The sequence below is a fragment of the Trachurus japonicus genome, chromosome 19 (genome assembly GCF_045865225.1).
Source record: "Trachurus japonicus isolate A0001 chromosome 19, Traja_1.0".
NCBI classification, from domain to species: domain Eukaryota; kingdom Metazoa; phylum Chordata; class Actinopteri; order Carangiformes; family Carangidae; genus Trachurus; species Trachurus japonicus.
The window spans coordinates 17,540,122-17,564,436 of record NC_140925.1 but is presented as its reverse complement, the minus strand read 5'-3'; the positions used below and the strand labels follow the sequence as shown (position 1 = coordinate 17,564,436).

The 24,315-nt window shown below is 42.2% G+C and overlaps 1 protein-coding gene across 1 annotated transcript; it reads left to right on the top strand.

Moving 5' to 3' along the window:
• The first annotated feature begins 258 nt into the window (after positions 1-258).
• usp22 (ubiquitin specific peptidase 22) lies at positions 259-23,945 on the top strand. The gene is made up of 13 exons (XM_085762455.1): positions 259-732; positions 7,142-7,274; positions 10,867-10,980; positions 13,907-14,008; positions 15,624-15,790; positions 16,540-16,687; positions 17,019-17,121; positions 19,103-19,261; positions 19,854-19,980; positions 20,622-20,713; positions 21,154-21,216; positions 21,776-21,925; positions 22,057-23,945. Exons 1-13 carry the CDS (start codon positions 613-615, stop codon positions 22,097-22,099), a joined length of 1,521 nt encoding a protein of 506 aa, XP_085618581.1. The 5' UTR covers positions 259-612; the 3' UTR covers positions 22,100-23,945.
• Positions 23,946-24,315: the final 370 nt, after the last annotated feature.

The window sequence follows — 24,315 nt, the reverse complement described above, 5'->3', positions numbered from 1 at the left end:
GGTGTGGATACGAATTTCCATCCACTATATTGTCACATTGTCAGCGATTGATTGACGTTAAAGTTGATGAACGCTTCAACCAATGAACGCCCTTATCCTGGCGGATGTGGCTCGCTGGGGAAATGTTACCAATCACGATGCGGCATCCACTTAACAGAGGCGGGACTTAATCACTAGAAGAAAGTTGGCGAACGTCAATCACGCGCAGCTCCGGCCGCTCATTGGCTCAACCTCATGAACGGGGCGGGACTTGATGACACTCGCCGTGTAAGCTACTGTTGAAATTCCAGTGCTAACCCAACTTTAGCCAGCTTGCTAACATGTAATTCAGCCAATGTGAACAACTACGTTTACGACGCCCTGCTGGATGTACGCGCATGAATAACATTTCAACTCCGTTTGAGGAATAATTGGAAACTCGCCTTCATGTTTGCCGCTGCGCGTGTCCGCGTTACTGCAACCAGGACATGTCCAGTTAGCCAGAACGCAGCAATCGGTGGATAACGAACCTGGGCAAGCTAGTCAGCCCGTTTGGACTTGGGTCTGCGTGGAGGGATTTCGAACAGGTTTCATCGCCCCTAGAGGACGGGAAAGCCGGATGCTGTGACTACCATGAGTCCCGCGGGCTGCCCCCATGTCAGCAGCTTCAAAGTGGACAACTGGAAGCAGAACCTGAGGGTTATTTATCAGTGTTTCGTGTGGAGCGGTTCAGCCGAGACCAGAAAACGCAAGGTAACAACAAGTGACAGGCAGGAAACTGAGTGCTGACAAGAGACCCAAACGTACCACAGACTGTGTGTGTGCATGAGTGTGTGTGTATGAGTGAGAGCTGGCATCGCGTGCGTGGACAGTTCCCCGCCCTTCCAAAACAACCCAACCATCTGACACACAGATAGTCTCTGTGGACGTCAAACTGTGACTGGTTCCCTCCAGTTATGTTTTTCCCACGCTCAGTGTAGTTTTTACCTTGTTATCTGACCCGGTATAAATTGCAGCTAACACACCTGACACACTGGTCTATTGCGGAACAGACAAACTCCCAACCGCAGACCGTTAGCCTACCTCTGAGCTAGAGACAGAATTACAGACAACAAAAAGAAAGACAGGAATAGAAAAAGCTGTTTTGCATCTGTTTGCATTGGCTGCAGTGGCTGTACTTCCTTCCAACAGCCTCCGTCCAGTATTACATGGAGGGGTTTCCTCGCACGGGAGGAGGAGGAGGAAGCGTGTGGGGGGTTATTAATGGGTGTAAAATTCACTATGCAGCCCTGAATCTTTCCAAAACAACGCACTGTTTACCTGCTATCCTGCTTATTCCAATCGATATACTCGCACTGCATGACGGGATCAAAGACCTGCAAAGCAATAGGATGTGTGTGAATCATCCTGTCAGCCTCAATACAGGTTATGCTCATGTTTTCTACAGAGGAACCCACCTTTTATTGTCTTATTAGACTTGTTCACAGTTTAAGTTTCATGCTAGGATGCTGTGTTTGCATCTGCAGTGCGAGTCTGTGCCTGTCTACTTGCATCCTGCACTTCTCTGCGCACTGGGACGCCCCTATGTCCCCTGTCATGTGCATGGGATCAGGAGGAGGAGGCAGGGCCAGAAGGGGTTTACACACTAAAATAAGTGGTGTAAATATTTTAAGTGTCTCCTCATGCAGCAAGCACCCGCTTCTCTGCCCCTGCCCCCCACCACCACCACCACCCTACCCTGAAGAGCAGACAAGGCTGGCAGGAGGGCTCACATCCCTGCTGCGTATCACTTCCCCGTGGCGCTACATTTTTATTGATCACGGCTCTGTTTTCCAATTCAGACACAGCACGCCCCTCTCAGGGAACTCTCACGGCAGATATTGTGTTTAAAATCCTGTGTGCCTCTCCCTTTTTGTTTCTACGCACTCTGAATGTTTCAGGAGATAACAATTATGCCGTGGATCCTTCGAGAGGAGGGTGATTGATGTTTTCCATCACATACTCAAGTCACATGTTCATGTTCAACCAGTGCATTCTGCATTTCATCCGTGCTTGTGTGGAGGCAGTGTCTAGAATCATGCATGATCAGCCTCTGGGAGAATTGGCAGTGCTACAAGTTTTATTAAATATTCCAGGCTCACTGCTCCCACTGTCTTTATATTGAGCCTCAGAGGAGACAAACAGGGCATATCTCACACTGTGCCAGAAATAATCGCTGTTTGTTTTAAATTAGTTCTGTCCATCATTTTAAACAGCAATATCCTTTGCAGGTTAAAATATCAGGCATCAAATATCAGACAATTCCCCTATTATTCACATCTGATTCCATGTCATCACTACTGGCAGCTCTCAGATGGTCAGGAACCACGCTTAGATTTCATTATGGGCATCCATTTACCTCAGTCATTCAGATGATAATTCTGATTCCACTTAAGCTACAATGTAAAACACAAAAGGATTCACTTTCCCATGATGCTGTTAGTGGTAAAATAGCTCATCTCTATATGTTATCATCACAGTTTAACATCCAGTAGGACCCATACATCTAACAATATCAAAATTTGACATCATGATTATAGTGAGAAAAATGATTAATCTTCAGTATTGTCACAATATTGTGAAAATACGCTGAAAGCATCACAATCACAAAGGACCAGTAGCAGTGCTTCAGTTTGTCTGCTGCATTCTCACTCTGTAAACAAGGAGAAAGCCATTCCTTTAAAGAAAAAAACACCCTGTGATCTTTGGTGAGAGAGGTATAGGAACACTCCCCAGAGTGGTGGTGTCACTGCCTACTCCATGTTTTGACTGACGCATAACAAACCCATGCCTCTGGGAGGCTGATACCGGTTGGGCGCCGTGCAGAAGCTAATGCGAGTCAAATGTCTGCCAATGTGAAGCGTTTCATCTTTACCATATAAAAGTATTCACCAGGTAACCGTAAAATAAGACCAAAGACATGCAAAATGACTCTGAGTGTCAGTCATGTTCAGTCTCAGAGCTTAGTGGCAGTATCTGCAGCACTTTTCCTAAGTCCTGTTAAGGCGGTCTTCTGTCAGCCTGCACCAACACTGCTGCCTCCACTCACAGCAACACACAACAGAATCAGCCAACACAAGGTTAAGGAAATATTTCCTCTGAGCTAAACGTCCAGCTGACAGTGTGAGCTCTTGGACTAAACATGTCCAGCTTTGCAGTAGATGACCTGTATTGAGATTTTTCTTTATTTCTTGTGTAGATAGATACACATCTATACATGAAGTGGGCGATGCAGCTGGCAATGGGAGTCCTTGTTCTGTTGTGCAGCCTCAGCCAGTAAATATGCTGCTTGTCGTAGCTGCACATTTACAATTCTTGACCCGATCAATATCAATATGTGATTATGGGCTCTGGGAAATTGTGATGGACGTTTTTCTTTTCTTTTTTGGTGATATCTTATAGACCATATGATTCATCGAGAAAGTAGTAATTAAAAATTGACTTAGTTTGTCATCAGCTGATCTGTCTTTTTTTTTCTTTGAGTTAGGATTTGGAAATCAAAATCCAGTATCAGTCAGACGATACTTGTAATTATCATAATAACAAAACTCCACTTGAATAGAGCACTGTTTGGATATGATGTGTTGCTGTGGCTGAGGATCTTGCAGCTTTTCATGCATTAAGGGACAAACTCCAGCAAAGCACTTTTTTTTTTAATTTGAAATGTCCATCACATATTTCTGTGACTGTCTGGTTGTCCAGATGGATGTTTTGTTTTAATGGTTGGTGGACACAGCAGCAAACATTAAGAAAGCTCCTTGTTATGATGTTACCTTTGGTCATAAATATGTGGTATTTGGTAGAATAAGATCAGTATAATATAAATATCAGGGCTGCGAAAGTTAACGCGATAATGACCGGTTAAAGAGGAACTATGCAAGTCTGGTCGCTTTTCAGCTGTTTTACTAACCCTCCGCCTGGCCATGTGCATTTGTTTACAACAAAGCCGTCGAAAAATCTATACATGGAGTCAAACTCTGGTGCGGTCCGTTGTGAACGCAGCCAGACCTTGATCAGCTCCAAAACATGATGTACCACCACGCATCTTCCGGTCAGTCGTCATGGAAACATGACGCTCTGCCAGTGGTGTGGCCTTTGGACCAGAGTGAAAACAAACGTGTGTAAACGTGAACCGTATACGAGCTGAAAAATTAAATAATGTATCATTTTCACATCTGGTGTGTGCACCCTTGGTCCGCACCAGTGTGAAAACACCCAGTTACCGCCAGGCGACAGAGTATATCGAGACACATGGATAACTGTCCAACCAGTTCACCTCAGAGGTTATTCTGGAGAGGATTTGTCCTTGTTTCTGATTGTTGCAATAATAATAAACATACATTTGCATAAAACAAACATGTTTGCCCACTCCCATGTTGACAAGAGTATTAACACTTGAAAAATATCCCTCTTAAGATACATTTAGAACAGATAAAAAAATGTGCGATTATTCACAGGTTGATTAACAGCCCTAATAAATATATTTCTTTGGTAAATAGTCCTTTAATCCATCTGTCTGGGCACGTACCCTGGATGCAAGCCTTCCCCTTCGAATGAAGAGATGGATGCTGTTGCAGTCGGCTCACACTGTGATAATGTCCTCACTTAAACTTCTAACCAGGATCTTTCCAGCCCATTACCTTCTCCTGCTCCTCTCACATAACTTCCTGCCTGCAGATGGCCCGTCACCGACGGTGCAGCACTCACACATGGACAGATCTCTGCTTCTCTAGGCCCCAAGCCCATTAGTCAGTACACGACCACTGTGCTAAAACACAACCACTGTATCACTGACTATAACTACTACATGTTGCACTCAGACTACTGCAAACACAACAGCAAAGCATGTAAAGGTGTTTTGATAGACAAACAGACACAAGTTGCTACATGAAGACACTGTGTACAGGGACTAGGAAAAATGTAAGTGTAACTCTGACAGCTGGAAGAATGAGTGAGGGGAGATTGTTGCATATTGATGCATTTTCATTATTCATGTGCTGTATAAGCACTTTATGCATGGAGGTGTGTGGGTGACTGGAATAAGAATGGGTTGGTGTCTTTTTTTTTCTCCCCCGTTTTGCGTCTTTGTCCACAGAGAGAGACATGTCAACAACCGGGTTTGTTTGTCTCTCGGTAAACATCTTCATTCTGACCATGATTCAATGTCAAACAGGTTTTTAATTTGGTCTTTTGTCAGGTGTGTTTTGGCCTCCAACATCATGAAGCCTACACATATGGCCTATTATAAATCAGGTTCTATTCATCCATCCATCCATCCATCCATTAGCTACACCGCTTAGCTATGGAAGGTTTGCTGGTGGGAATGCTGGAGCCAATCTCAGCTGACATTGGGCGAGGACACACAGAGCATACACACTGGACTGTTTCCCGGTCTATCACAGGGTCGACAGGCAGAGACAAACAAGCATTCACGCTCACATTCACACCTACAGGCAATTTAGAGCTGCCAATTAACCTAATGTTCATGTGTTTGGGCTGGGGGGGAGGAAGCCAGAGAACCTGTGAGAGAACAGGCAGTCTCTGGGTACATTCATATAAAACGCATATTCACTTGCTTGCTGAGACCAAGATGAGAAAACACGTTGATTTTAATCAACGTGTTTTCTCATGAAGCTACAGTTAGAAGACAATTAGCTTAGCTTAGCACAAAGATTGGAAACAGTGGGAAACGGTTAATATTCTTTTGTGTGCAGATGAAACAACAAAGATATAATGTGTACAGAGACAAGCTCGCCTTTTATCCCCCCATATCAAATCTCTAATCTAACTGGCAGCTGGTGGTAGCTCATATTTAACAGATTTTTCATTGAACTCTACAACAAATTTATCTACATGGCAGTTTTTCCTCTTGAAAAAATGTATTAATGTAATTTTTTCAATCTTTCAAACTAAATGTTTTATTGTTATATCAATGGACTAAAAAATAAATGGCAGCTACTTGAAGTTTTACAGTTTTTCATAAAAAGCAAGTTTTTTGAGCTCCACTTAGAATATTTGCACTTTCCTACTAACTCCTCAGGTTTTGTATTTCCATTATTCATTTATCTGGAATATCACATTCTACTGTACCACCCTACAACTTCATTATCTTTGCAGTGACTATTTCCAGTCGGCATGTTTATGTCCTCTGTAAACGAAACATCTTCTCTAATCTTCTCCCTTTGTCTTTGACTTTCTTCTTTGCCTTCATCGCCCCTTTCATCCTCTTTCTTGTCCTTCCTGTCTTTTCTTATTCCCCCTGCTCTCTTCTCCCGGGCATTTCTTATTTCTTCTCACCTCCTCATACCCATGCTGGCTCATTGGGATGTCAGCTCCTCATCTGCATGCTTTTGAACTTTAGCTATCTGCCCTCCATCCTCAGTCATGCTCCCCCTCTTTCCCTCATCTTGCCCACAAGACCTTCAAATAGAATGTATAGGAAGGTATTAATCATTAATAGTCATACTGCTGCAACTTAGATTTGCACATTACATTATCTTACACGTTGCTATGTAAGTCATTATAGCTGGAAAAATGAACCAAGTAAGTGCCAAAATACTTGTTTTGTACATGGTAGAAAAACTATTAAATGGCAATTTGAATAGTATTTAAATAATAAAGGAGGTAAAAGTAATATATGCTATGACAGATTTGGTCCAAGAAATGGTTATATGTCACATAATGTGTGAAAAGAAGCTTTGAAATGTTGAACAAAATGTGTTTCCGCCACAACCATTAAAAACACATCAGACCTGCTGTTGCGCACACGTGATGGTGAAGTCCATTAATAGACGGTGCATTGTGATGCTGGGAACAAAGAACAAATCAACTCAAAAGAAAAGAAAATCTCCAAACAGCACTTACTGTATTTATTTTTGGGGATAACTCATAGACAGCAGAACACAACCTGATGAACATCCAATGATTTGTTTCCTCTCTGTTTTCATCACTATTTGTTTTGCAGCCTTACAGCCCAGCTATGTTTTCTGTTTCTAAGTTACTTTTAAACTGATGTATATTCTAAAATTAGCCACATGATGAGTTACTGGTTCTGCATGTGAATGTGTTGGTTTTGGTGCAACAATGCTGCCAATCATTTCTCTTTCTGTTTTCTCGCCCTCAGGCCAAGTCATGCATCTGCCACATGTGCGGTGCCCACCTGAACAGACTCCACTCCTGCCTCTACTGCGTCTTCTTCGCCTGCTTTGCCAAAAAACACATCCATGAACACGCCAAGAGCAAAAGGCATAACCTCGGTACGACACACCGACACACACACATACACACATACAAGCAGGTGTGTTTTTGAAGCTTCAAGGCGTCCAAGCCAGCAGCAATTAACCTTCTTTGCTATAACATGTTGGTACTTCCATACTAAACAGACACACACACACTGACGGTATAGTACACCATGTACCCAAACACACACACCCCCACACACTGCCGTCAGTAATGCCTCTTCTGTCTGAACAAAAGCAGCTAAAAGCACTAATTATACAGCCGAGTGGCTAACGAAGATGTCGCCTGGTGCAACTGCATCAAATAGCGATGGTTCATAAACAGCACAGTGTGTGCGTTTTGCTGTTTGCACCTATATGTAATGTGGCTTCGAGGATAGTTTCACTGTTTATTGGACTCATTTGAGGTTTTGCGATACGTTCAATCAAGCAAAGCGAGCAGGAGTGGCAGGGAGAGCCGCTACACAGCCTAGTGCAACGTGATTGCAACAATGTGAAAGGCCCGACCTCAAGGGGGATTTGAATGTCACCTGTGTATTTGGCCACATGCAGCCCATTAGAGGGAATATATGCATTAGCGAACCTCCTAATGAATAAGATCTGTCTTAATAGCAGCTGATTAAAATTAAGCACACTCACGCACGCCAAGAATCTACTTTTATTGGGTACACTGCCCTGGTTTACGATCAGCTTCCTCCAAAATCCCTCAGAACGTTCAGAATTTTTATGAGGAAGCACAAAAAATGATGAATGATGAAAATCTTTTGACTGGATTATTTTTCCCGGACAGAGAAAGTGTTGGAAAACATGGCACAACAGTTGATTTTAGTGAAAATCTGCGATAGAGTTAAAATGTTCCTCCATAAAAATGACTTCTATTTTCAGAAATGCAGCAGGAACCACAGCGTGTTGCTCACCACAGCTCACGCGGAGCTCGCTCCATTGGCAGGGGTTCATAGCGAGAAATGGGGAAAGTTGTATTTCAATTCCCCGAATTAAATATTTGCATCAAAGACGCACAATCTGGATGACTTCAGACTTTGAACGAGGATGTGGGTGTTTGCCGAACACCAAGAAGGCTTGGCTGTTTTCCCAATCTCTGCTACTCCCACAGGGCCACGCGGCCTGTGATAATCAAAGCACTGCTGAAGAATCACTGAATTAATGCAGAGGGAAATGCTGAATGTTACCTGAGCTCACTCTGTAAAAGCAACCGCTGAAGAGCGAAGCATTCTGGGAGTGAAGGGCGGGAGATAATGACATGCAGATTGTTAACAATCACCATAAAGTCTCAAAAGCATTGGCTTTAGAGTTTGCCAGATTCAAATTTGAGGTTTTGTGAAGTGCATTTAATCAAGCAAAACAATCAAGAACAACAGAGTGTGAAAGACTTGGCCTCAAGGAGGGTTTGAATGTCACCTGTGTATGTTCTTTGTAAGTTCTGACTGGGTTTGGTCTTATTATGATATTGGTGGAGAGCACTGTGTAATACAATGCTCCCAGTTGGCGTAACTGCAGAATCCAAACCATATGATTCACATCATTCATTCATCTAAAGTTTAAACAATATATTTTCTTCCATATTTTCTTCAAGTCAATATGACACTGTCATTGGAGGAGAAAAAGCTTTTCACATCAATACAGAGTAAATTCTAAGGCAGCAGCAGATGATTGTTATGGCTTTATGAGTATTTATCATCTCCACAGATAAAAGGTATTAAAAGGGTTAACTATCTAATGAATAGACAAACCTTATCAAAAATGTACAAAGTGAATAAAATGAAAAGTACAGACTGTTCAAAAGGTCTTCTAAACAGTGTATCTTCAACACAAGGCCACATCTTGTCAGTCTACATGTTGCTGTGTCTGTCTTTTCATCTCACTTGCAGCTTTATGTTTGGAGGAGAACGGTTCTGCAGCAAATACTTGGCATGACAAAGGCTGGGTTTGAGAATTAGTTTTTTTGTTTGTTTTTATGAGGACTCTTTTTTCACTCTGCATTATCGCTCGTCTCAGGAGGACCCCCTGTGGAGTGTGTGTGCGTATGTGTGTTGTGAAGACGTTTTAGCTTCTCTTCACAACTTCAAAGAGCTGTTAGAGGGCTAAGACTTGGTTTTAGGGCTCATGTTAGAACTAGGTTGGGGATAGGAGTTCAGTCATACATTGATTTATTCGCAGCAGACGGCTACAGTATCCAGCACATACTGATTTTCTTTTTTTTTTTCTTTTTCAAATCGATCTATCCTTCCTGTCTTATTTCTTCACCTCTTTTTGTGCCTGTGGTTCATATTCCCAAACCATAGCACGTGATGTGATGGGACTGGACTCACTGGCCAATCAATCAACCCTCAGAGGTCCAACCCTCAGAGTCAGTGAGGGCTGTCATGTGAATCAATGGAACCGTATATAATTATCAGCTATATGTCTGTCACAAAGCACTTGACACTGTATGCATACAGTAGTGCTTAATAATGAATTCAAGAATCCCCACCGCACCCTCCCCCCTGAGCTACACACACCAAATACAGTCTTAATTCAGGGGGAAATACTGCAGTAGTAATGGGTGAGGGAGTGCATTATGCCTTTGCATGTAATGCTGTGTGTGTAAGAGAGAGAGAGAGTTTAATTAGGTTAGCTTCTGAATTAAATGTTGTAAAAACATAGTCAGAAATGGTGCGATACAGAGGGAGAGAAAAGATCAAATGAAAAAGAGACAGATCTCAGCAGACTGGTGAGGAGGTAATTAAGTCGTCTTTAACAAACCCAGCGGAATTAGCCTCCATTACTCTCGGGCCCATCCTCCTCCTCCTCCTCTCCGCTTCTTCTCCTCTGTTTTTTTCCCCCCTCACTGTTCCATCTTCTAACCATTTTATGCAGTTTTGGTGTATTGAGTTTGCAGCCTCGCATTGGGCTTATCTCTCCGTGCCTCTCTCCTTTCTTTTACCCTCTCTGCCTGTTCCCATGGTTACAATTCGATATTCAGAATTGTAACAAGATTTCATCTAATTGCTTTGGTATCATCAGCTTCGTCTTCCCCGCTGTCTCCTGTCAATCCAGTCGAACGTAGTAGCACTTTTACCTCCTCACCTTCTCGCCTCCCTCCATCCTGTCATCGCTTTGCTTCTTTTTTTTTCTTTTTTCTTTTTTTGCTCCATACCTGCAGAGGATGACAGCTGGCAGAACCCTGGAGACGGTTGTCGTGGTAACAGCAAACAGGTAGCTGAAGGACACAGAGCAGGTGAAGAGACAGGGAGGGAGTGGAAGGACAGTTTCGGTGTGAACGTTTAAGTGAGCGTGAGACATCCAGAGATTGGGTGTCCTCCTCCGCCTCGTCCCCACCTTCACTCAACGCTCCTGTCCACCTCTCAGGGTGTCTCTCTGTCGTTTCTGGATGGTGTTAACAGATAGCAGATAAGCCCCTCGCTACCTTGCCAGCACCATGGCAACGTGGCCTGAATAGAAGGAGACTGACAGATGAAGCGGTTACAGCACAGCCTTCTATGACAGTCATAACAGATAAACCCCAGTGTCCCTGCATTTGAATAAAACAGCTCATTTTGTTTTGTTTCTCTTTCTCTCTCTCTTTCTCATTCCCTCTCTGTCCTTCCAGCTATTGACCTGCTGTACGGGGGAATTTACTGCTTTATGTGCCAAGACTACATTTACGACAAAGACATGGAACAGATTGCCAAAGAGGAACAAAGGAAAGCCTGGAAAATGCAAGGTATGGCAGCAGCAAACACAAAACGTACCATGAATGTTTCGCAAAGCACAAGTCAAGTCACAAGTCTCTGAAGAGCGAGTCAAGGCTCAAGTCTCCAGTGTTTGTAATGAGCGACGTATCATCTTGTGCATGCCAGCCACTTCACTCAGAACAGTTCATTCCCAATTCCCATATCTAAGGAATTCAAAACAAGCACTGCTTCATCACCACTCCTTTATCTGTAAAGTTAGATAATAAGAGAGGGAATGACATTCAGCTCGTCAGACATTTCCTTAATGTTCATGTGCCAATAACATTAAAAAAAAGAAAAGGAAAATGAGCTCAGTAGAGGACAGAGCTCCACCAAGGCCAGTGTCAGACAACATCCGCCAGGGAGTGGAAGGAAAAAATAGGCCCAGGGCATTTGAATTGGACTTGGACCGGTCCACCAAAAGCCAAAACTGGTGGCGCCACCATATAGACCACAGCCTGTGTCACACTTGACAAGAATTCCGCATTGTTACATAAAACATGTAATACGTTTCTGATGTGCTGCACCACTGTGAGCCACCCAAAACTAAGCAAGAAACAACTATATTTTATTCACTTGGCTGGAAACAGGCCTGGAAGATAAAATAATAGCAATAAGTACAGACGGTAGACGCTTCATGAAAATTGTTTGATAGAATTAGCCTGAGCTGGAGCACACTCCCAGAAAATTTGAGGTCTGCTCTGCTGCAGAGCTGCAAGGGGAGGGGAGGCCAGGGGATTTAACCAATTTGTCAACTGGTAGAAAATGAATCTCCAGCTTCTTTGATAATTGAATAATTTCAATTATTTCCCAATCAAAAGTACCAAATAATTTCTGTTTTCTCATGTATGACAGTTGATTAAATACCTTTGGTTTCAAAAATTGTTTTTGTTAGTTTTAGTTTAGTTTAGTTTAGTTGGGTTTAGATTAGTTTAGTTTAGTTGGCTTTAGTTTAGTTTAGTTTGTTTATTTCGGTCTTGTAGAATCAAGTACCCACTTCAGTAAACAACATTATATACACATGTGATTTAAACATAAATAAACAACAAATAATACTTCATTTCTTTTTTTCCTTGAAGTATAAATCCAAAACAAAACAAACTGTCCCCTGAAACAATATGAAATTCAACTTTTGCATTTCATAAACTAAATAATATATGTATGTATTAATCAGGGAAATAATTGGATGTGATTACTGAATAATTGATGACCTACAGTCGATAATCATCTGCCTGTATCTGCAACCATCCATCCATTATCTATACACTGCTTATCCATTCACTGTGGGAGGCTGGAGCCAATCCCAGCTGACAGAGGGTGAGGGTGGGGTCCACTCTGAACATGTCACCAGTCTGTCATAGTGACAACATATAGAGACATTTGCAGCAACGGGCAATTTGGAGCCAAATTTTGGTCGCCAATCAACCTACAGCACATGGACACAGACATGTAATAAATGTGATGTGTAAAGAACAAACACAGACAAAGTAGATCTACAAGCCAGGATTATAGCATCGTAGCTTGAAAATATTGAGCAGCCTCCAGGTGTTTTCTAACAGACCGAGGCTGAGCTCCTCCTCCCCGCTACGAAGACCTGGAAAAATGAGAGAGGAGACAAAACACAGGCGGCAAAGCCAAAATCGTTCACGCATCACAGGAACAAACAAAGGGGGCAGGGACACGTGGAGGGAGAAGAGACAGATCCAAAACATCTGGAATGAAATACCAACAGATAGAAGGAGGGAGCGAGGTCTCACAAGAGCTGATGATGAAGCAGCACAGAGAGGCTGAGTGAAGAGAGAGAGACACACAGCCTCATCGCTGGATGTGCTTGAGGGAGGAAAGTAAAACAGGATTAGAGAGATGTAGTGGTTGTCAGAAAGTAAACAGTAATCTCATCGGCAGGACAACACGAGCTGCACTGTATGTGCTAGATTTGATAGATGAGACGGAGACCAGCTCACCAGCAGGAGAACATTAACAGATACTGAAGCCACTAAGTGATAGCTAAGGTAGAAAGATGAGTTTTAAAATTGAATTCAAACATTTCAACAAAATCATATAGTCAGCAGGAGGGAGAGTGAAGAGCAGGGGATAAGGTATAAGGAGAGGTGTGAGGCGGACTGCCCCTTTATGATGTCATGTCATTAGAAGCACCTTCAAGTCTGAAATCGTGCACCGTCCGAGTATTTATGGCTCTAACACGTGACAGGCCTGAAAACACAATGACACAGTGGCATGAATCAGCATTAGCCGTCCACAGAAAAGGCCCTAATTTTAGTCATGTAGAGTAGGTGGAAGTCTGTGTCCTGGTGATGTCTTTTTTGTAATATTTTATTTTTGATTTGTTCAAGAACAAAGTTACAGTTACGGACTGACAAGACAAAAGAAAATCATCGAGGAAAAAGTCTATATCCACAAGGTGGCAACATAAAAATGAAATGAACTCACAATAACAGGACAATAGACATAAATAAAAAATAAAAAAATAGTAATAAATGAATAAACAAAATACATTATGCACTACCGGTAATTGAAAATACAGAGAGACAAAGGGTAGCATCACTGCCACACAAGCTCGAATACAGGGAAATGAGTCACCTGGTGATGTCTTTTGCTTGATGGAGATGTTACTAAAGTTAGTACACCACAGCCACAGCCTGTTTAAGTGCCAAGAAGCATTTCCCTGTTAATCCTGTTTTATTCAATTTGAGTTTTGTTTTTTTCTTTCCTTTTATTTAACTTCCTTTATTCCGCCTGTCCTTCGACACAACCACTGTAGACAACAACACTTGCTGTTGTGAGGTCATAAACAAATACACTTGCTTTGCCTTCAGCACCCAAAAGGAAGAAAAGTGCATGATGCAATTTGCAAACATGTATGTATGTGTGTGTGTGTGTGTGTGTCTCCTCCAGGCATAGGGGAGAAGTACTCAACGTGGGAGCCCACCAAGAGGGAGCTGGAGCTGCTCCGTCACAACCCCAAGAGGAGAAGAATCACCTCCAACTGTACTATTGGTCAGTCTCTCTCTCTCTCTCTCTCGCTCTCTCTCTTTCTCAAATTCAAATTCAGATTTGCTTTATTGGCATGAATGTTACGAGAACTACCGGTATGTTGCCAAAGCATCAAGAATCAATGAAAATAAATACAACTCACAGAATCAAATACAAATAAAAATAAAAAGTATGTGTGCGGCATGCGCTGATGAAGTGCTGTCTCTCTCTCTCTTATACATTGTTATACACAGATTGGGTGTCATTAGGCAGTTGCAAGTTGTTATATATAATGAAAAATATATATACACATAGTTCATATTAAATGATGATGATGATAATAATAAAAAAAACAAAACAACATCATATTATAGCAATAATGGTTCTGATCAGCATTCATGTGTTTCTCTAGTCTCTGGCAGATTGTTACATATTGTGCAGCTAACTTTATAAATTGTGGATCTTCTCCCAGAAAGACCTTTAACAGTTCATCACATGTTTTTCCCTGACACGATGGAGTCTCAGTTTCTATTTCTCCTGAAGAACAGTGTTTACAGACTCTTAATTCTCTGGGCTTCCATTCTTTCTTATGCCGACCTTTTTCAACCTGTAGTTGATGGTCGGTGAGTCTGTTCTCTCTCTCTTTCTCTGTGGAGAGGTCACTCGGGTTCAGACAGAAGGCCATGCTGGACGTGAAGGGAGGGGGAGGGCTTCAATTGTATCATGTCACTGCAGCAGCGAGGACATTTTCAATATCTACATCAACAAAAATTCTTTGTACACAAAGTGCTTTGTGTGACTCGTAGTGCCGTCAACGTGCTGATATAAACTGTGTCATCCAAAGCAGATCTGAACTACAGCCTACTGACCACAGCCTAATACACTGTCAGAAAGCTGAGGTTATTATAGCAGTGGTAGTGGGTGCTGGTGTTGTATATTGAAAGGTTTCTAATATTTTGTCCACCTAATTTACATACAGGAAGGAGGAAATCATTAGAAACATCTTACATGACACATGACAACATAATGTATTTGTAGCGTAGGGAATATTAGTGAGTGGGGGAGGAGGAGAGCTGCTGTACGTTAAGCACCTCGATGCCGCCTGCAGGGATCTGCTCAAGCACCATTACCGTCCTCACTCAGCACCGTCTTAGGTGAGGGAAATTACAGGCCCGGCTGCTCTGCTCATCTGTGAGAACACCACCTCCATCCTTCCTCTCTTTTCTCTCTCCACTCCCTCCATCCTTTTTATTTCCCACCTTCCCTCCTGATTTCTCCTCCCTCTCTCCTCCTCCTCCTCCTCCTCTGTGTCTGTGTGTGGCTTGGTTGGCTGTAATCTGAAGGGTTTCCCTGTGTGCAGCCCAGCGTTGCCTCAGGGACATCATGGTACTACAGTGTGTGTGTGTGGTGTGTGTGCTCGTGTGTGTCTGTCGTTAACAGCATTGCAGCTTATTTGGCCCACTGCAGCAGCCAAGAAAAATGATCCAGCTCTCTTCAGCTTTCTTTCTCTCTGTCCTCCCTTTTGTCTTTATTCCTCCTCGTCTCGCTCTTTCTCTTCGTGTGCTCTGTGTTGTCTGCTTCTTCAGTTCAGGTTTTTTTTATTTATTTATTGTTTCCCTCCTCTCTGCTCTGCTCTCAGGCCTGCGTGGTCTCATAAACCTGGGCAACACGTGCTTCATGAACTGCATCGTCCAGGCACTGACACACACTCCACTGCTGCGTGACTTTTTCCTGTCTGACCGACACAAATGCGAGATGCAGAGCAACACCTGCCTGGTGTGTGAGATGTCACAGCTCTTCCAGGAGGTACCTACACACATTTTTTTTCTTTCTTTCTTTTTATTTTTTTGAGGCATTATGTGTTTGGGTTGTCCCTTTCAGTTACACTTTATGTTTATGTTTATTAAGATCCCCATTAGCATCTGCTATTCTTTCTGGGGTCAAAATGTATACAGTACATGGAGACAATAAAAGAGTACACATTCACACTGGATAATATAGACATAGATATGAAACAATACAAACAATAGACAATAGAGACATAGATATAAAACAGTATATACACTAACAACATTATATACATTTTCAACAATACCATTACTGATACAACAATAAATTAACAAGACAAGACAACTCCAACTAGGGTTTTATAATATAATCATACCCAATTATTCACAATTGACTATACTATAAGTTATATGCTTATATCAAGAACAACATCCTAATTAATGGAAGTTCTTTTTTAAGTAATATTCTTTTAGAGCTTTTATACTATTTAGTTGTTTAATAGAACTACCAAGTACCGAGTTCCATTCTTCCATTCTTGCATTGCTCTGTATGTGACTGTGTGACTTTGGAATCTGTGGGAATTTCTTTCAAATTTGGCTCAAACATCCAGTTGGATGTAGGGATAAACCAAGTAGAATTTGTTGCTCAAAAGTCAAGGTCACTGTGACCTCGCAGAACATATTTTTAGCTACATGCTCAGTAACAGCTAAAAGACACAAGACATATCGAAGTTTTGTCTCACAAACTGTCTTACTTTCCCGTTTTAGTTCTACTCAGGCCATCGTTCGCCTCACATCCCGTTCCGCCTCCTGCACCTGGTGTGGACTCACGCCCGACACCTGGCCGGTTACGAGCAGCAAGACGCCCACGAGTTCCTCATCGCGGCGCTGGACGTCCTCCACAGGCACTGCAAAGGTCGAATGCAAATTTTTTTACACAGACACACAAATGGACTGTTGTGACTGTTATAGCGTAAACATCAAAACACGAGAGAAACAGAGGTGAGGAAAAATCAGGAAGAATGGCAGAGAGGAGGAGAGCTGGTTGGAATGAGGGATGATTGGAAGTAGAGAGGATGATGGAGAGAGAAGTGAGAGATGCACTGACTGACAGAAAGATGGAGAGGAACAGTCCTGACTCTGGGATGTGCCTCCCTCTGCAGATTATAAGCAGAGAGGGTGGCAGTGATGTTACACAGCATTGCTTTTAGTGACTGTGTGTGTGTGTGTTCATATCTACTACACAGACGACAACGGGAAGAAAGCCAACAACCCAAACCACTGTAACTGCATCATCGACCAGATCTTCACAGGAGGCCTGCAGTCTGACGTCACCTGTCAAGTCTGCCAGTGAGTGTGTGTTCTGTCTGTGTGTTACCGAGGGGAAAACAACACAAAGAATCATTAAATGCTCAGTCGAGACCGTATGAAGAATTTTTAAAGAGCAAAACCATCCCGTGCAAACCGCCATACGCCTCACCTGTCAGTCGCCAGCCCGGATCAGAACTCTGTAATCCCCCTGCTCTGAGGTGACCCTGCTGCCTCTCCCCTCTCCTCCATCGTTCTCACACACTGCACCATCAATCGCACACACACACACACACACACACATGCACACACTGAACAGCCTCACTGCAGCAACAGGAAAAACCCTTCATGGCGTACAGACTGTGAAGTTAATCTCTAGTTCCACCTGGTGGCCAGACAGGCTGCTGGAGTTTCATGCTCTGTGATAAATATTAATAGTTATTAATAAATATTTCATAGAAGACTGGGGAAAGAAAATGAAGCATTTATGTACTAATTTACTAAAAGCTGTTTACACCATTAATTGATTAATTGACAGCTTCTCTAGATGCTGCACTCCGGATGTGGAGGAGGAGGTGGCATCAGTACAGCTCATGTTTCATGAGACCACAGTGGTAAATACAGTCAAATGGTCACTGTGAGAGGAACTATGTAAATTCGGGTCGCTTTTCCACTGTTTTGCTAACCCTCCTCCTGGCCATGTGCATTTGTTTACAACGAAGCCTGCGAGAAATCAATCAATAGAGCGGTAGATAATGCTATATATGATATACAATGTTACGACGTGTATATTTGTGTAGTTTAATCTGTGATAAACAAGAGATTAGGGGTTATGAGGCGCGTTTGTTTCGTGATGGCGCGGAGATGAGAGCTGGGACACCGGGGCGGCGGCCACGCTGATCTTGCAAGGTTGGTTTTCAGCCAAGAGACGCAATAAGTAACACACATGTGGAAGGCAGAGAACCTCCATTCTCCCTCGTAACAAGTTAAGCCATTTATTAAACCATCACAATTACTGTTTAATTAAGGTAAAAATGTAGCGTAGTTAAGTTACAAATCCTGCATTGTTCCTCTTTTAAGCCTATAATTTAAGATTAATTAACACAAATGATTCCTCATGTTGTACAAAATGAACCATGCCTATGACTATATCTCTTTAAAAATTGTCTCAATGTTTCTGTATTGCCTCTACAACCATCCCAGTGGCTGATGTGGACCTCATTTAGTTGTGTTTACACCTGGTCTTCAGAGGCAGCGAGCCAAACTGACCTTTTTCAAATTGTATGACCCCTTTAAATCCAGCAGAAAACATTATCAACCTCTATTAACCCGTATTCTGTTCATCTTATTATTTGCACAACCATCCTCTAACTCAGGGGTAGCAAACTAATTTTAGTGTAGGGGCCATATACAGCGCAATTTGATCTCAAGTGGACCGGACCAGTAAAATAAAAGCATAGTAACCTATTAAAAACCAACACTCTAAATGGTCCCCAAAAATAAAGGTGTATTATTAAGATGTTTACATTTTGTGAACTAAAACTAAAACTCCGAACCCTTCCTTGGCATGACGGTGAGTAGACAATTGGTGAATTATCGATTTTGGGTGAAGTATCCCTTTAACACAGCTGTCTGTAACTTGGCATCAAGTTTGTCTCAATACAGTGAAAATGATTAATCACAGCATCTTTCAGTGAAGCAGATATGGACACATCATGTAGCAGTAATGTCCAGCGTGTCCAGTGTGAGCTGGGACAGACTCCGCCCCCCCTGGAGTTCAACTTAGAGCACTTGGTCTCCACCCAAGTTTTCTCCCTAACGCTATCAGCTAATATATGTTGCTTTATATCAGCAACTGACAGTGCCAAGCTGCCGCCGAGTAATCTTCACAGCCCAGACGAAGAAGCCCAGCTGTCAACATTAGCAACATGATCGCAATAAAGGAGAAATAACTAAGTCCAGTGTCTGTTTGTGTTTGTGTTTGTGTCTGTACTCATCATCTGCCTCTGTGTCCTGCTCCCAGTGGTGTTTCAACAACCATAGACCCGTTCTGGGACATCAGTCTGGACCTGCCAGGATCCTCCACGCCGTTCTGGCCCCTCAGCCCCGGAGGAGACGGGTCGGCACTCAACGGAGAGAGTCACACCACTGGAGCCACCACGCTCACAGACTGTCTGCGCAGGTAACAAACACACATCATCAGAAACACTCTGGAGTTAGATAGTTAGATGGCTGCAGTAGAGAGAGTTACAAGTACAAACAAAGGGTTCACAAACATGACTCTGATTCACAGTCACCTCAGCCTCCAGTCACATTTACACTGCACTCAGTTTTGCCTGCAGAGACGCCACACCTCTGATCTTCCATCACACAATTCGTCAGATATTACACGTTTTATACCACTGACTGTGGTGTTATTGACTTCTTGTGTGAATCAAATCTACTTTTCCTTTTCATACAGCCCCAGAACAGAATCACAGGCTTTTTTCTTTTTTTTCCAAAGCCAACATAAACACTTGTACGCACTGACAAGCTCAGAGACAAAACCAATCTAAAAGCTCTTCCCAGAATCATCACACTAAACCCCTCAGAGAGCAGCCACTAACACACATACAGACACGCTTCCCTGAAACTAATTCCCGTTTTCCCAGAGTTCACTGGAGCAGAGACCTCAGGTGGCAGCATCTCACACACACACACACACACACCCACACACCCACACACACACACACACTCTTGCACGTGCACTAAATATCACACCCTCTCCTCCCTAGGTTCACCAGACCAGAGCACCTCGGCAGCAGCGCTAAGATCAAATGCAGCGGTTGCCATAGTTACCAGGAGTCCACCAAACAGCTGACCATGAAGAAACTGCCCATTGTGGCCTGCTTTCACCTCAAGGTAAGAACGGGTCTGTGATGCATGGGTGTAGATTTGCTTATGGACAGTAAAGGACGTGTCCCTATTATTATATTGTCCTTATTGTCATTATAGTGAACTTTTGATAGATAATTCCAGTGCTACCAGTCATGCCAGTGCATTTGATTGGCCGCAAGCTAATAAAGGTAAACTCATGTATAGGTTAACATTATACAGCTTTCATCCTTTCATTATCAGATATAAATCCTGATGCATCACCTGTCGCCCCTTTGTTTTGGAAGAGTCATTGAGTCACTACCAGTGTTGAGACCCGACCTACACCTGCATTATGTAGACATAAGACTTTTTATTGTTATTAATTCACCTGTAGCAATAGCAAAGAGTACAGGATACATGTACAATAAAAATAAAATATTATTTAAAAACTATATATAAATAGAGAAAAAAACTATATATGCATGTTGTTTGGTCGGAGATATTGCATGGGTGGTCATGAAAAAAAAGAAGTACGGCTTGTTTGAATAAGCAAGGTAAAAATACACAAGAATAAATTATGCAGAAAAGAGGAAATAAAAACTTTATAAATACAACTGGGTGATGTAGAGGATGTTGGTTATGACTGTAGAGAAAACTTGTGTGTGTGTATTTGTGTGTGTTTTCAGAGGTTCGAGCACTCAGCCAAACTTCGGCGGAAGATCACGACCTATGTCTCCTTCCCTCTGGAGCTGGACATGACTCCCTTCATGGCCTCCAGGTGAGCACAATCCAAATGAAGATCTGAAGCACTCACCTGAAAATAGAACAAGAAAGTAAGATAAGAAGTAAAAAAAAAAAAAAAAGCGGATAAACTGAAGAGAGCCCTGTTCTGGAAAAAATTCAGTGACTGACTGCCTGTTCTATAGTCTGAGTGATCAGGGAAACACTTCAGATAAGATAAGATACAGTAACTCTCTCAAAACTCGAAACAGCTTGCACCGACAGTTAAAGGTAATGAACCTACTACTGTACATACTAATAGTATAGGGATTATGGCAATGGGTGAATTTGCCAAAATGTTGAAATATCCCTTTAAATGTCCGGGTTCTAGCAATTATAGAACAACATTTCAGATAACAAAGAAACAATTAAAAAACAGACTTTAAAGAAAACAACTCTAACTCTTGTGTTGTTCTGCATTTGTTTTGTGTGACCCAGTAAGGAGAGCAGGATGAACGGGCAGTACCAGCAGACAGTGGACCCCTTCAACAATGACAACAAGTAAGACGCACATCTCTGTTTTCATTTTAAAACAAATGCGATCACCCTCCAGACCAACACATGTGAAAGCCACCATTCAGCATTAATGCGCTCTGGGGCATGTGGGGCTTTTTTTTGGTCGGTTAAAATATGCGGCAAGTCGAGTTAAAATGCAGAGTTTTACTGAACAAAAGCTGCCAGCAAAGACAACAGGACCAGTTACATGTGTATTTCTCCATTCATGTTGCTTTCACTGATTTCACCCAATCAGTGAGCAACCATGTTGTCCAAAGACTTCTGTTTCTGTCCAAACTACAACTTAACTCCAGAGTTTCCACACTGAACCTGGTCCAGCAGTGTCTCCAAAAAAGTTCCAGTTTTAGGTGTTAGTAATAATTTATTTCACTGAGGAGAATCTACAACCTCAATTTTTTTGTCAACCAATAAAATGTGGTCAGTCAATTTGTGAACTGTCATCTAACCTGTATTTTATTTTATTTTTTTAAAAGATATTTGTAGTTTAGAATATTGTGAATTTAACCTTGTAAAATCTCTCTCTCTCTCTCCTCGTGTCCCTCAGATATAGCCTGTTTGCTGTGGTGAACCACCAGGGGACGCTAGAGAGCGGCCATTACACCACCTTCATCAGGCAGCACAAGGACCAGTGGTTCAAGTGTGACGACGCCATCATCACCAAGGCCAGCATCAAGGACGTCCTGGATAGCGAAGGGTGAGCAGGTCACAGCAGCTCAGCATCTGAAATGAAATGAAAATAAAAGAGCTGCAAGAGTTAAAGTAACAGGGACTGTTCCTTTACACGCAACCGCAATCTGAACCCTGTGCTGTTTTTTTTCTCCTCAGGTACCTTTTGTTTTACCACAAACAATTCCTGGAGTACGAATAAGTCTCCCCCATCAGCACAGCCTGCGGGAGGAGGCGAGGGACGATGCAAGGAGCCGTCACATGGGAACAGGTAACGGAGTGATCACAGAGGCAAAGGAAACAGAGACACAGGCCCACCTGAGTCACTCTACCACAGAACCACCCTTATACATGTTAATCCAGCTCCTCTGTACGACATTTCAAGAATGAACTGACTGCCGGGGGCCGGGTAGAGACAAAAAAAAAATGCAAGAACCAAACAAAATGCAAGAAATCTGGAAGGGAGATTTGTTTGGGCGCTGAGGGGAATATTGCACACATGCAAAAAAGTTGTTCACTGGAATTCAGGGGCTAGAGAAGAAATCAGCTCTGATTATCAGCTAGGAAAAAGAAAGATCAGTCTGCTCGCTTTCACATAAGACAGGAGAAGGCAAAAGGGCAAAAGGTTTTTGTTTTGTTTTTTTTAAATTTAAACCTTGGTTTATCTGGGGAAGGTTTACATGATCACAAAATGCTGTTCTTCACCAGTGTCCTGCTTCACGCTCACACAGCTGCAAAACGTTAACACCCAAAGGTGCTAAGAAATAGCAGCGACCTTCCACAGGGGTTCAGGGCTCTGATTTAGCGAAGGATGTGAATTTTCGATTTTTATTTCACTTTTACCCAAAAGGATCGAAGTTTCCGGACACAAGCACACAACTTGTCTGACACACCCACACTCTTCCAAATGACCAAATAACTTCAAGGACAGAAGCTGTTTTATTATGCATTTTTTTTGTCCCAAATGCAAAGAGTGGGGGGGAATCATAAAAAACAAAACAAATCACCAGACAAATGATATTATTAATATTGTATAGCGAGTGAGACTTAATTCTGTTCATTACGTGTGAGTTTGTAGTTGTTAGTTGTCTGATGTTTTTGAGGAAACATTTTCTTCAACAAGGACTAAAGGATCTGTTTCTGTTCTGCCTTGCTGCTTCCAACAGTCACAGGATGGAGGGAGGGAGGGGAGGGAAGGGGGGGTTGAGATTACACAGTGAATATTATATTTTTATACATACTTTTGTTTACAGTTTTGCATTGTTCCCCAATCCCTCACAGTGTTTGTCCGTGTTACATCATGCCGTCAAATCATGATTTTTATTTTTTTTTTGTACACAAAAGCAAAGTAGTGCTGAAACTTCTCATGAAACTGCTGCTAAGGCGATTCTTTCTTTTTTTTTCTGTTATCGAGACAAACTCTCTCAACTTTCGAGACACATTTGTCGTGATGCTGTTGCGGGTAAATGGCAAAAAAAAGAAATGAAACAAAAAGAGGAGGGTCTTATTCTCAGTACTGAGTCTGTATAAAGAGTCAGAAACTCAATCCTGCAGTGTTAACCGTCAGCCGCATGTCGCTCTAATTTGTGTATGTGTGTGTGCGTGCGTGTGCCCGAGAAAGGATACAAAAAAAAAGCTCAGTGTATGTGTGTTTGTTTCAAAATGTGTTATCGCGTGTAAAGAGAGAGAAGAAAAAAAACAAAGTATGTATGTGTTCTTGTTTGTATGCACGTGTGTCCTGCACGTGCGTATGTGGCGTATGTTCGTGTACTGAATCAGTACTTGCATTCAGCATGCCGTCTGAGCTGAGTATCACAGTTTGATAGGATCTTTTTTTTTTTTTTCCACATGTCTATGATATGTATGTATGTAAAAGTATATATGTACAGTTTGTATGTAAGAGACACATGGTGAAACCTCAAAAAGTTGATATTGCTGGATCCAGCCACGGGGTCATAATCATAAGAAGCTCGTCCTGACCCGATCAGTCATTCCTCGCACACACATGTAACTGCTGCAAGAACTGGACACAGTGATGGAAAGACACACAAATAAAGACAAATCTATATCTGTAAACTCCTTTGTGCTGCTTCTTTATTTAAAAGTCATAATGTAGTACAAAATGTTTTTTTGTTTTTTTATCACTAACATTACACATGCACATGCGCTTGTACATAATATGTGCATCACTGCAAACAGTCTATCTAACTTTTATGTGCTTATTAATTTGAAGGAAATAAAAGGATCAGAAGAACACACACATTTTCTGACTTCAGCGCCTCCTAGTGGTGGTATCATGAAATACACTTGACTGATCAACATGTAGCAGATAGGAAAATCTCCTACCATGATGAGATATAAAGCAGCCTAACACTTTTATGTCATGTGACCTTTGCTGTTGTGTTAGATTTAGACTAT